The 13707-nt window shown below is 37.3% G+C and overlaps 1 protein-coding gene across 3 annotated transcripts in view; it reads left to right on the top strand.

Annotated features, from left to right (window-relative positions):
* The window catches only part of MCTP1 (multiple C2 and transmembrane domain containing 1), a gene marked incomplete at its 3' end in the record, with an annotated part of 532993 nt that overhangs the window by 355008 nt on the left and 164278 nt on the right, over positions 1–13707 (top strand). For all 3 annotated transcript variants that reach the window (XM_079918904.1, XM_079918902.1, XM_079918903.1), the window contains one exon: positions 13311–13413. In XM_079918904.1, coding sequence (XP_079775030.1) covers positions 13311–13413 — 103 coding nt within the window. The remainder of the gene's footprint in view (positions 1–13310; positions 13414–13707) is intronic.

The following is a 13707-nucleotide window of genomic DNA, read 5'->3' as shown; positions in this document are numbered from 1 at the left end:
AAATACTAATGGAAAATAAAGCCTTTAAATGTTTTTTTACCATAATTTATCTAAACTCTTAAAAGCTTAGACATAACTTCTCTATTGCCTCTCCTCATTTTCTAAATCCCATAGTCTCCTTTTTCTTTATTTTCCAGTTTCTTGTCTGTCTTGTTTTATTGCCCGTTCATCTGTCATAAATTTTGAGCTTCCCAGCTAATACCAAGAAGGTTTACTTCTAGGACTCAAGAATGCATCTAGTTAAACACAATGCTATAAATATTCTTTTGCATCTAATTCTATATACCAAATAAACTCATGTATACATTAAGCTGTATTTCCATTGCTCTTAGTCATGGTTCTCCAAGTGTGACTTGGGAACCTCTGGGGATCCCCAAGACCCATTTAGGAATTTGTGAATTCAAAACTGTCTTCATAATAATACTGAGATGTTATTTGCGTTTTTCACTGTCATTCTCCCATGAGTGTACGATGGAGTTTTTCAAAGGCTACATAATATTTGATCACTCTTATGTTAACATGTCATGGACTTATTATTGTTATTTCTTAATGAATGATAGGTTACATCTCTCATTTTTTTTAATTGAAGTATAGTTGATGTATAATATTATGTAAGTTACAGGTGTACAATATAGTGGTTCACAATTTTTAAAGGTTATTCTCCATTTATAGTTGTTATAAAATATTGGCTGTATTCCCTGTTGTACAATATATCCTTGTAGCTTATTTTATACCTAATAGTTTGTACCTCTTAAACCCATACTCCTATATTGCCCCTGCCCCCTTCCATCTCCCCACTGGCAACCACTAATTTATTCTCTATATCTGTGAGTCTGTTGCCTTTTTGTTATATTCACTAGTTTGTTGTATTTTTTAGATTCTACATATAATTGATATCAGACAGTATTTGTCTTTCTCTGTCTGATTTATTTCACTTAGCATAATACCCTCCAAGTCCATCCATGTTTTTGCAAATGGCAAATTTTCCCTCTTTTTTATGGCTGAATAGTATTCCATTGTATATATATACCCCATCTTCTTTATCCATTCTTGGACACTTAGGTTGCTTCCATATCTTGGCAATTGTACATAATGCTGCTATGAACATTGGGGTGCCTGTATCTTTTCAAGTTAGTGTTTTCGTTTTTTTCAGATATGTACCCTGGAGTGGAATTACTGGGTCATATGGCAGTTCTATTGTCACTTTTTTTAGTAACCTCCATACTGTTTCCAGAGTGGCTGCACCAATTTAAGTTCCCACCAACAGTGTACAAGGGTTCCTTTTTCTCCACATGCTCACCAACATTTGTTGTTTGTGTTCCTTTTGATTATAGCCATTCTGACAGGTGTGAAGTGATATCTCATTGTGGTTTTGTATTTCCCTGATGATTAGTGATATTGACCATCTTTTCATGTGCCTATTGGCCATCTGCATTTCTTCTTTGGAAAAATGTCTATTCAGGTCTTCTGCCCACTTTTTAATCACGTTGTTTGTTTTTTTGATTTTGAGTTGTATGAACTGTTTATATATTTTGGATATTAACTCCTTATCAGTCATATCATTTGCAAATACTTTCTCCCATTCAGCAGGTTGTCTTTTCATTTTGTTGATGGCTTCCTTTGCTGTGCAAAGGAAATTAAGTTTAATTAGGTCCCATTTGTTTATTTTTGCTTATATTTCCGTGCTTTAGGAGACAGATCCAAAAAATATTGCTCTGATTTATGTTAAAGAGTGTTCTGCCTATGTTATCCTCTAGGACAGGGGTCCCCAACCCCCAGACCACAGACCGGTACTGGTCTGTGGCCTGTTAGGAACCAGGCTGCACAGCAGGAGGTGAGCGGCGGTGAGTGAGCGAAGCTTCATCTGTATTTACAACCGCTCCCCATCGCTCACATTACTGCCTGAGCTCCGCCTCCTGTCAGATGAGCGGTGGCATTAGATTCCCGTAGTTGCGCAAACCCTGCTGTGAACTGCGTGTGTGAGGGATCTAGGTCACGTGCTTCTTATGAGACTCTAATGCCTGATGATCTGAGGTGGAGCTGAGGCGGTGATGTTAGCGCTGGGGAGCGGCTGCAAATGCAGATTATCATTAGCAGAGAGGTTTGACCACACGGAGACCATAATAAATCAGTTGCTTGCAGACTCATATCAAAACCCTATCAGTGAGTGGCAAGTGACAATTAGGCTGCATCTGGTGGCAGGCTTTAAGTCAGAATCCGACACCTAGTTTAGTCTGCGCATGGCCGACCCATTATTTTATTTACCACTTTCATCCACGCCTCTCTCCTGCACTGTGCTCTTGTCTCAGTCACAGTTTTGGTAAGCCCACAAGCTAGCCCTAGCCAAAATGAGTAAAAAACAAACATCTCTAGAGAGCTTCTTTGAAAAGAGGGAAAGACCCAATGATGAGACACCAGAAGTAAGACTGCCAACAAAAAGAAAGCTGCATTTAAAAGAAAATACCAAGAGTCCTACTTAAATTACAGGTTCATTGCAAGAGGTGATTCACATCCTCCAAGCCCACTTTGTTTAACGTATGACAACTGGCTATCCAACAAAGCCATGAAACTTTCAAAACTGCTTCACCACATGGAGACCAAGCACCCTGCATTAAAAGACAAGCCTTTGGAGTTTTTCAAAGGAAAAAACGTGAACACGAAGAACAGAAGCAATTATTGAAGGCCACCACTTCATCAAATGCGTCTGCACTGATTCTTAGTGGCTAAACTCATTGCTAAAGCTAAGAAGCCCTTTACTGTTGGTAAAGAGTTGGTCCTGCCTGCTGCTAAGGACATTTGTCATGAACTTTTAGGAGAGGCTGCAGTTCAAAAGGTGGCACATGTTCCTCTTTTGGCTAGCACCATAACTAGATGAATTGATGAAATAGCAGAGGATACTGAGGCACAATTGTTAGAGAGGATTAATGAGTCACCATGGTACGCACTCCAGGTTGACGAGTCTACTGATGTTGACAACGAGGCAACAATTCTTGTTTTTGTGCAATTTATTTTTCAGGAGGGTGTGCATGAGGATATGTTATGTGCACTTTTGTTGCCAGCTAACACCACAGCTGCAGAACTATTCAAGTCTTTGAACAATTACATATCAGGAAAACTGAATTGGTCATTTTGTGTCAGTATATGCACGGACAGAGCAGCTGCCATGACTGATGGCTTTCTGGTTTCATTACTCCAGTCAAAGAGGTTGCTTCTGAATGTGAGTCTATGCACTGTGTCATCCATAGAGAAATGCTGGCTAGGTGAAAAATGTCACCTGAACTTAACAACATTTTGCAGGATGTGATTAAAATTATCAACCACATTAAAGTACATGCCCTTGATTCACGTCTGTTCGCACAGCTCTGTGAGAAGATGGACGCAGAGCACACACATCTTCTCTTATACATAAAAGTGAGATGGTTTTCTAAAGGTAGATCACAGGCCAGAGTGTTTGAGTTACGAGAGCCGCTCCAGAGATTTCTTTTAGAAAAACAGTCACCACTGACAGCACATTTCAGTGACACAGAATGGGTCGCAAAACTTGCTTACTTGTGTGACATATTCAACCTGCTCAGCGAACTCAATCTGTCACTTCAGGGGAGAATGACAACTGTGTTCAAGTCGGCAGATAAAGTGGCTGCATTCAAAGCCAAACTAGAATTATGGGGTCGATGAGTGAACATTGGGATTTTTGACATGTTTCAAATATTAGCAGAGATTTTGAAAGAGTCTGAGCCAGGGCCTTCTTTCTTCCAGCTGGTGCATGATCACCTATGTCAGAACTTTCTGAGAGTTTGAGCATTACTTTCAAAAGAGTTTGAGCATTACTTTCAAAAGAGTTTGAGCATTACTTCCCAGCCACGAAAAACCCCTGACCTGGAAAGGAATGGACCCTCGACCCATTTGTGAATAAGTCAGATGAATTGACTTTGTCCATGCTAGAAGAGGATCAACTACTTGAGGTCACAAATGATGGTGCCCTTAAAAGTATGTTTGAGACAACTTCAGATCTCCATACGTTCTGGATTAAAGTCAAGGCGGAATATCCTGAGACTGCCACAAAAGCACTGAAAAGCCTGCTTTTATTTCCAATATCCTATCTTTGTGAAGTAGGGTTTTCTGCAGTAACAGCCACCAAAATGAGATTATGGAGTAGACTGGACATAAGCAGCACACTTCAGGTGTCACTGTCTCCCATCACCCCCAGATGGGACCATCTAGTTGCAGGAAAACAAGCTCACAGCTCCCACTGATTCTGCATTGTGGTGAGTTGTATAATTATTACATTATATGTTACAATAATAGAAATAAAGTGCACAATAAATATAATGTGCTTGAGTCTTCCCAAAACCATCCACCCTGCCATCCCATCCATGGAAAAATTGTCTTTCACCAAACCAGTCCCTGGTGCCAAAAAGGTTGGGGACCGCTGCTCTAGGAGTTTTATGATTTTCAGTCTTACAGTTAGGTCTTTAATCCATTTTGAGTTTACTATTGGATATGAGGTGTGAGGAAGTGTTCTAATCTCATTGTTTTACATGTAGCTGCCAGTTTTCCCAGTACTCTTCAAGACTGTTTTTTCTCCATTGTATATCCTTGCTGCCTTTTTTCATAGATTAATTGACCACAAGTAGGTGGGTTTATTTCTGGGCTGTCTATTCTGTTCCATTGATCTCTGTCTGTTTTTGTGCCAGTGCCATACTGTTTTGATTACTGTAGCTTTGTAGTATAGTCTGAAGTCAGGGAGCATAATTCCTCCAGCTCTTTTCTTCTTTCTCAAGAGTGTTTTGTCTATTCAGAGTCTTTTGTCTTTCAACTCAAATTTTAAAATTATTTATTCTGGTTCTGTGAAAAATATCTTTAGTATTTTGACAGGGATTGCATTGAATCTGTACATTGCCTTAGATAGTATGGTCATTTTAACAATATTAATTCTTCCGACCCAAGAACACAGTGTATCTTTACACGCTCTCATTTTTAATTTCTAAAATGATAAATTTTGATAGATATAACCCCCACACAAAAAAACTGTTTGAGATCCTCATCAATTTTTAAGAGTTCCTGAAACCAAAATGTTTAAGAACTGTTGCTGTAGGGAAATGATTCTCAATTGGGAGAGGGCAGTATTGCCCCCTTGGGTGCTTTAGAAATCTGTAGGGGAATTAAGTTGCCACATGGTTGGGGAATACTATTTATGTTGGGAGTTGAGGGGCGGGGATACTAATTGTCTTAAAAAGCATTAGACAATCATAAAGAGTGAAAACTGTCCCATGTCCTGCATGAATAAATATAGACACTAATATAGCTTTAAAATCTGTTTCATGATTATGAGTCTAGATTACATCCTGAAATACGTATTATTTACTCAGGTCTTGTTGATGGCTGTCACTTTACACAGTAAACACCAAAGACCTTAGGATTGCTTCCAAGGCACTTCATGACCTGGTTCCTTGTTACTTCTCTGACATGTTCTCTTCTTCCTGTTGCTCGCTGTGTCCTATTATCAGGTTCCTGGAGCACACCAGGCTTTTGCTGTAGCTCCTCCCTCTACCTGGAGCACTTTTCTCCCAATATCCAGTTAACTACTCCTTCACTTCATTCAGTTCTTTGCTCAGACCTCCCTTCACAATGAGGTCTACTCCAACCACCCTAATTAATTGTATAAACTGTGCCCCTCCCCCACACTCTTCAAACCCCTTATCCTGCTGTAGTTTTTCTGTTTTCCATTAACATATATCACTCTCTAACATACAATATAATCTGCTTATTAATTATGTTCAATATTTATTCTCTTTCCTCCTTTGCCACTGCAAGCAAACTCCAGGAGAGCAGAGACCTTTCCTTTTATTTTGTTTGTTCATATGGCCTAACACGTAGTACATACTCAATAAATATTTGTTGAATAAATCAACATATGACTTTATTGTACATACCCAACTTTCTATTTATTCCTCTGTATAATAGCATTAAATTAAATATTGAAATCACTTATGGGTTGGTTTTATTGTATTTCAGAATAGTGAGGAGGGCATTACAAAATCTACAATATGAGGAAAATGTTTTATACCTAGTGGGCTGAGACCCACAACGCTAGAGGGTCCATTTTTATGCCACAATGAAACCTGCTTCATGACTTAGTGAGAAAAGAGAAACCCTATTATTACTTAGTCCCAGAGCCAGACCCAGTGGGAACTTAGTGAAGAGTGTCAGTTAATGTAATTCTACTAATCAGATGTTTAAAATATGTTGAGGTCAGTCGATGAAAAAGGCTAAGGTCAAAGCCTCATCTCCAGTGATAAGGGGAGGATTGGAAGATGTCTCCAATGTAGGTTGCTCTTTATTTTGGTGGACCCCAATGGGATTCCCTCAACTATAACATTGTTATGTGTTATGATTGAAATTCCAGTTTGTAGAAAGATGGCAACCTTGATTATAATTTTTTTAAAGGTTAGATTATAACCATTTCAAACTGTGGCAACTGAGGAAATTAAACCAAAGAGTTTAATTTGTGCAAGGTAGCCCCAAAATAAAAGGCCCCTGTGGGTATGAATTGCTTTCAGTGCTACTGAAAGCCTCTGTGTTTTCAGAGACATGGCAACAAAGAGGTGGTCACTGGGTCCCCACACACTCACCCATTTTTATAACACATCACAACCAGCAAAGTGTGCCACTTGTCAGCAGCAAAATGACCTTGGACAAAGCCCACCACTGATGGATCAGAATTAACTTTCTATTTGGGGAGCAAGAATATCATTCAGTATCTCTTGAGTGACTTTAATACTCAAACCAGTAGTTTGCACAAACTGAAGTTATCCACTTGCCCACAATACAGGTAGCAAGTGAACAGGGGTGGTGCTGACTTTCCCACAATTCTTTGTAAATATGTCAGTGTGGTGACCTCAGAGAACAAGGGCTAAGAGTGAGAGAGAATTAGCCAGTCAGTGCACCCTGTTTAATCCTCACTGCGATTTGAAGTTTGCCATTCGACATGCGCATTGAAGACATTTCTGATGTTTATTTTTATGGTTATAGGAATGTCTTTTCACCACAAGGAGAACTGAAGTAATAGAGTAGATGCTTTAAGATCTGTTATAAGTTTATTTTTATGAATTAAGGTAAAAGAGTCTCGTTCTAATTTTAATTCCCTTGGGAGATTTTTTTCCCTATAAAAATCCATAGCAAAAAAGATAGCTCTTAGTATTTAACTAGATTATGGATAAATGCATCAGTCCTAACATAATATTTGTAAGTATCTATTTTATAATTGTTATATAACATAGATTTAGGTTTTGTGTTACAGAGACCCTATTAAAGGGATAAACAAGTAGATGTAAGCTAAATAGTCCTTATCACAAATTCTTAAAGTCCTTCACTTCTAAAATTGCCGGTGATAGAGATGTGTAATTAGCATAGATCACCAGCATCATCTCCACTGGGAAAAAGTCTTCATTTTCTTTTCCTCTTCCTGTTCTAGACTTAGAGAATGATATGCTTCCTTTCATTGCTCCCATTGCACTCTTTACTTACCTTTATTACAGCGCTTACAACCCTGCATTATAATTGTGTATTTACATGTCTATCCTGCCCACTAAATTGTGTGTGCCTTGAGAGCTGGACTAAATCTTATCATAATTATAACTCTGGGGTGAGACAAACAGACACGGAATAAGTAATGAATGCTTCAAAATGTATTCCTATTTCTCTCTAGAAATTATCGACATGGAAAGTGGCCATGTTCTCAAGGAAAGCTAAGATTCTCTTCTAGCTGTCATGGCAGGTAACACAATCAACCCCCCTGCCCCCGTCCTCACCCAGCACTGCTTCAATTTCTATCTTGCATCCAAACCAAAATCTCCAGTTTCTTGCACTGGAAAGGAGAGGGATAGGCACTTTTTAGCCAAAATGGCAAAAGTTAAGGAAGAATGCTTTAGTCTTCTGACAAGAATGAGTAAGAGGGAAACGAGATTATAGAATCTTTGTTCCCATGCATTTCTACTCTTTATTTTAGATAGACAAAAATGATCAGAAACAAAATACACTTCGACTTTGGATGCTGCTTTCATTCCTTGCACTTCTAGCCTGACAGTACCGAATAAGATGATAACAGGGGCCGGCTTTGCATCACTCTCTAGAACTTTGCAGAGTACAGTGCACTTTATAGACATCAACTCTGCATCCTGTAGTCAACTCCACTCCTCCAGTACTCTCAGCAAGCAACGCAGCATATCACAGGGTCTAACTGGAATGATAAAAGGAGGAAAAGAAGGAATAATTAAGGAGATAATTAATGGTTAGGTCCATCACTGGTATTTCTGTGATTGTTTTTGTTTGTTTAGGTGGCACATAATCAAGACTGCAAAATTTAGGAACTGAAAAGCCAGTCATTTAAAGCATCATTTAGCAAACCAGATAAACACGTTAACTATGTGTAGCCGCTTCTTTAAAATAAGTCTAGTGTGTGCTTTCTAGTAGTAAGTTTATAGTATTTGATATTGTCTGTTTACTGTTATTTTGGCTGAAATTGCTGTTAATTTTTAATTGCCCTTTAATGCCTTGAATGGCAGGAGGATTCTTTTCAAATTAGTCAAAAAGAACATAGTGTGCAAAGAACTAATGTTGGCATCCACACTGATAACTGTAAAAACATAACTTTTTAGAAGGAAAAGATGAAAATGGGAGTTAAAAATAAAATTGCCTTTCTCTCTTTACCTAAATTTTCCTCTGCTGGATTCTAGAAATATCTAGTCAGAGCATTTTGTTGAATGCTTCTTGACCTTGCAAAAAAAGACTGACTTGGCTAAGCTCAGTAAATTGTTTTCCATTCCCAAATAATAATATGAGGCACAATAGATTGTTCAATAATGACATCTGCAAATTCTGTTGGTTCTACCTTCAAAATATATCCAGAATCGAACCACTCCACATCACCTGGGTTATTGTAATATCCTCCCAACTCTTCTCCCTGTCTCCTCCATTGCCCTCTCTCTACCTTATTCTCCAAATAGCAGCCGTCAGATCCTGTCACACCTCAACCCAAATCCCTCCAAAAACTTGCCCTAGCACTTCAAGTGAAAGCTAAATCCTACAGAGGCCTGCCACCCTCCCTGTACCTCTCTAACTATGCCATCTAATACTCACCCCCCACCCCCAATCCATTCCTCCAGACACACTAACTTTCTGGATATTCCTAGAAACACCAGGCACAGTCACTTCTCTGAGCAACAGTCACTCCCTGGCCTCTTGCATTTCTTTGCCCATATGTCACTTTCTCACTGAGACCTTCTCTGGCAGCCCTTTTAAAAATTACTCATATATACCAGCACTCCTTATCTCCTCACTGACATTCCCAACTTAATTTTTCTCCATAGTACTTATCACCTTCTAAAATACTATAAAATGTTCTTATTCATTGTCTTTCTTCTTCCTCAATGCAAACTCCATAAGTTCAGGGTTTTTTAAAATTGTTTTATGTCTGTCTCCTCAGCATATAGAATGTGCCTGGTACGTGGTAAACAGTAAATATTTGTTGAATGAATGTATCTATAGACAAGGCATTACCCAGCTCTTTCCTTGGGTGTGGCCCACTAAATACTGAGGTAGGCACAGTTATTGGGAAAGGTCTTGCCTAGTGGCTTACATTTAAATATTATTTAATTAAAGGGAGCATGGACAACAGGGGTAGAGCAAGGGCTCTGAAGATCAGATAGACCTGGGTTTGAATAATAGCTTCACTACAACCTGTGTGACCTGGTGAGTTATATAATCTGCCAGCTTCAGTTTCCTCTCTGTAAAATAGAAATAGTAAAAGCATCTTTCTCATAAAGTAGTCATAAAATTTTTTGAAAACATAATGTTGGGCTTATAATAAAATCTCAGAAAATATTTACAATTATGACAATAATAAGTATTGTAATTGCGCTTATTATTGCTACTATTATTGCCCTTATTATTGCTATTATTTATTGAGGTCCTTGCTAGTGTGCCAGACATTCTGCTACTTGTATTCTAACTATTATATCTGCAAGGGACCATTACAGTCACTGCTGAATGTGTGAGGAAACAGGTCCAGGGTCCTAGAGTGAGTATTCAACCCCAGATTGCTCAGCCTCCAAAGTTTAGGCCCTTTTTCCCAGACCACTGGGCTTTTGCTTTGAACTTTAATGCCTTGCCCAGAACTCTGGAAGTACATGGAATATTTGAGGAATCAAAAGGTGTGATACAGCTCAAGTAAAGGACTTTAAGGACCTTGAGATTGGAGATGAAAGACTATATTCTATACCATATGATGTGGATTTTAACCTATGGGCTCTGAGAAGACATCAAAGATGTGTTAAACTTGAGAAGAAGATGTGTTAAACTTGAGAAGAAGTTTTCAAAAAAATGAAAATGACAGCATTTACATGGATTGGGTCATGTCACTGACCACAGTCAGCCTTTTATATGACTGTAAGCAGGTTAAGAATAATAGATTTCAGATTGGAGAAAATCGGCTTGAATTAAAGCCATGTTAAATAGCAGTTTGATCTACCTCAGGCAAAAGGCTCTTTTTTTTTAACGTAAGCACCATTACATTCTGCATAATGTCTAACATGGTCTCTTAAAAATTATATTGGTTACCCATTCCAAGTTATAATATAGGTTCTGATAGGAGAATATCTTTGCCAGTGATGGTATGCCGCTGGAATTTAGAATAGCAAAATGACTGAGAAGTGGCTCTAGAAGGCTCTACACTGTTTTTGGTGTGGAAATGCCTCTAGTTCTTTAACATTTTTCTTCTAGTAGAGGAGAGTAACTGAGAGATTAAGTAATGTGATGATAGATGGCTGATACTGGTTTTCCCTAGGAATGGTCTTCAGAAATAATCAATTAAATAGTAAGAAAATATGGATTGCCACTACCTCATGGGCATAGAGTTTGATAAATGTATCAGTTTCTTAACAAGATATGAAAAATGTTAAACATTAAGCACAGATTTTGTTTCTTTCTGATCCTTTAGCCAACCACTGACTCTAGATCTTCTACTGTCAGTAAATTAAAAATACAGCAATAAAGGTGATGATTTGGGAGACTTTCCATGGGGTTGGTTGAAAGAACTGTATTCAGTCTTACACAACTGAATATACTTCCTGTGGGGAAAAAAGTCAAGTAAAGATTTTCATCCTCTGTTTGTAGAAGTTTAAGGTAAATTCTTTCACCATAGATTTCGGTCTCTGGAGCGTGTTCTTGTGTTTTGTTATTGAAGCAGTGGTACCGTTTTGACTGAATCTGTTACACATTGTTGGTCATTTGAGGGAAAGTAAAACCAAGTCAGTTGAAATAGAACAGTAATTGAAGTAAAGCAAGTGAAAATGAGGGAACAAAAATACTGAAAAGTGCTATCTTTTTGTAGTTACTTTTTACTGGTTAACGTGAATGTACGTGTATATAAGAAAAGTTAAAATGAGGTCCAAGCAAGAGTATGAGAGTTACACTTGTCTTTTAAGTAAATGTTTCCAAAGCTTATCATTTCATCTAAAGTGAAAGTAAAATACTCTTTTGACATGAATTCTATCATAAATGTGGCTTTAATCTTCCCTATGTTTGTTATATGTAGATATATTTTATCTCTCCAAACCTTTTATAAACTATTTGAGGTTGGAATTTATGTGCTCTGTTCTTTTGTTTATACCATAGTACCCAGCACAAAGCTAGATGTGGAGAGAAGATGCTTAATATGAGCCTTCAGAATAACTAAGCTTTTGAAAACTAATCTATTTTTCATGCTTGTACCTGAATTCTTTGGGAGAAAATAAAGTTGTTGATGTGGCAAATGAAACCTATTACGCCGTGTTTTAATGAACAAAAATTTTTTTGAATACCATCTTTCATGGCATGTGTGAGTTGTAAATGAGAGTGGTAACAGGTAGGGCAAGAGGACTGAAGAAGGTGGGGAAAAATACAGATCCTAAACCAGAGGTAAAATTTTCACCCGACCTTAAAGAGTTTCAGTTCTCTATTCTTTATTGAAAATTATTCCCAAGACCAAAAACTGAAAAGACTGCCATAATGTTAAATTACGCAATTATCCTGGGCTATAGGAGACCACTGAACTAACACACACATATTAAATCTCTTTTTTAATGTAAAATTAATAAATTAAATTAAAGGTGAATCACAGTTTGTACAGCTCATTTTCAAAATTACAATATGGAAAGTAAATACACTGCTGTGTGGGAATACATAGCTTATCTGTCACTGATAGCTAATGAATTCTTTCCTATTAAAATTTAATTGAAAATCTTCAGTGATATTTAAGCTTTCACAGAAGTGTAAACTACTGTGACTACAATTCACAATGCATTTAAAACAATTATTCTTTATCATTAAAGTTAATAATATGCACATTAACCTCTTATGTAGTCTAAATCAATATTGTAGTTTAAAAGATATGACCTCTGGACAGCTTTCTCTAAATATTGATTTCATTGTCATTTGTATAAGGTATCAAACAAATTACATGCTGCACTAATATCATTAATGCTGCCCCCATAGAGCCAATGACTTTATGGGTTCTTACAATACAGGACATGACATTACAAAAATATTGAGGACATCACAAGATATAATTACCGAATGGATGAGGTTTGACTATGGCTGAGTAGAGTGGCTCTGAATATATGATAACTTCCAAATCCTTCACTCTCCGTGGACAGAAAAAATACTGCTCTTTAACATGCAGATTGGTTACTGAGGTTAAGTTTCAAATGGCAGAATTTTTTTCTGCCTCAGAGGATCTAATTTACCTTTTTGTGATGCCATAGATATTTCAGAAGAGAATCTAAAGTCAGATAAAAAGGTTGTAATTCTGCAATATAACAGTTTTCCCAAAATAAACTTGTTTAGGAATTTCTATTACAAGTTCCTAGTGAGTCAGATGAGCTGGAAAATACATGCATTAAAGTAAAGGGGCTGAACCTTTCAAAGGTCATTGAATTAAATAAAATCTGATTTAGGGATGGACATGTATCACATTTCCCCTCATAACCAGCAGTTATAGTAGTATTTTTGTAAAAAAAATTGCAAATTAAAATAGCAGCCATGTAATTTGCTCTCTTTTACTTTTTTCAAGTTCTAAATTGCTCTGAATCACAATTGTTAGCATCACCCAGTTACATCGAACTCTATTTTGATGTTACTTTTTAATTTTTAAAGTTTTACTTTACTTTTTGTTTTCTATAAAACTTTTTAGAAAAGAGATGTGGTCACGGTCACGACACTGTGAACTGTGGGTGCAATTTGTACTAAAAATGTTCCCTCCGTATCTCTTGTAGGTAAAAGTGACCCGTTTTGTGTGGTTGAACTGAACAATGATAGGCTGCTAACACACACTGTCTACAAAAATCTCAATCCTGAGTGGAACAAAGTCTTCACATTGTAAGTAGTCATTCTTTGATCTCATTTCGAAACTGCTGCTAAATGATATTTATTTTTGAAATTTTTGTGCGTTTATTCTTAACTGATTAACAACTCGATGAATCTGGCCTGCCTTTGCCAGCAACAGTGAATTGCATAATTGCATTACCTTCCTGATAGTGAAACCTGGGGAAAGGGTATGCCATTTTTCTTTGTTTTCACAGATATTTTTTTGAAACTATGCATTTTATATATGATTTGATGAAGGATTTTGCTCCCATTAACTGAATTGCCGTACTGCTTCTTCCTTTTATA

The sequence above is a fragment of the Stenella coeruleoalba genome (genome assembly GCF_951394435.1).
Source record: "Stenella coeruleoalba genome assembly, chromosome: 3".
Lineage (NCBI taxonomy): Eukaryota > Metazoa > Chordata > Mammalia > Artiodactyla > Delphinidae > Stenella > Stenella coeruleoalba.
The sequence above is the reverse complement of the archived record's forward strand: the minus strand, read 5'-3'. Positions and strand labels throughout refer to the sequence as shown.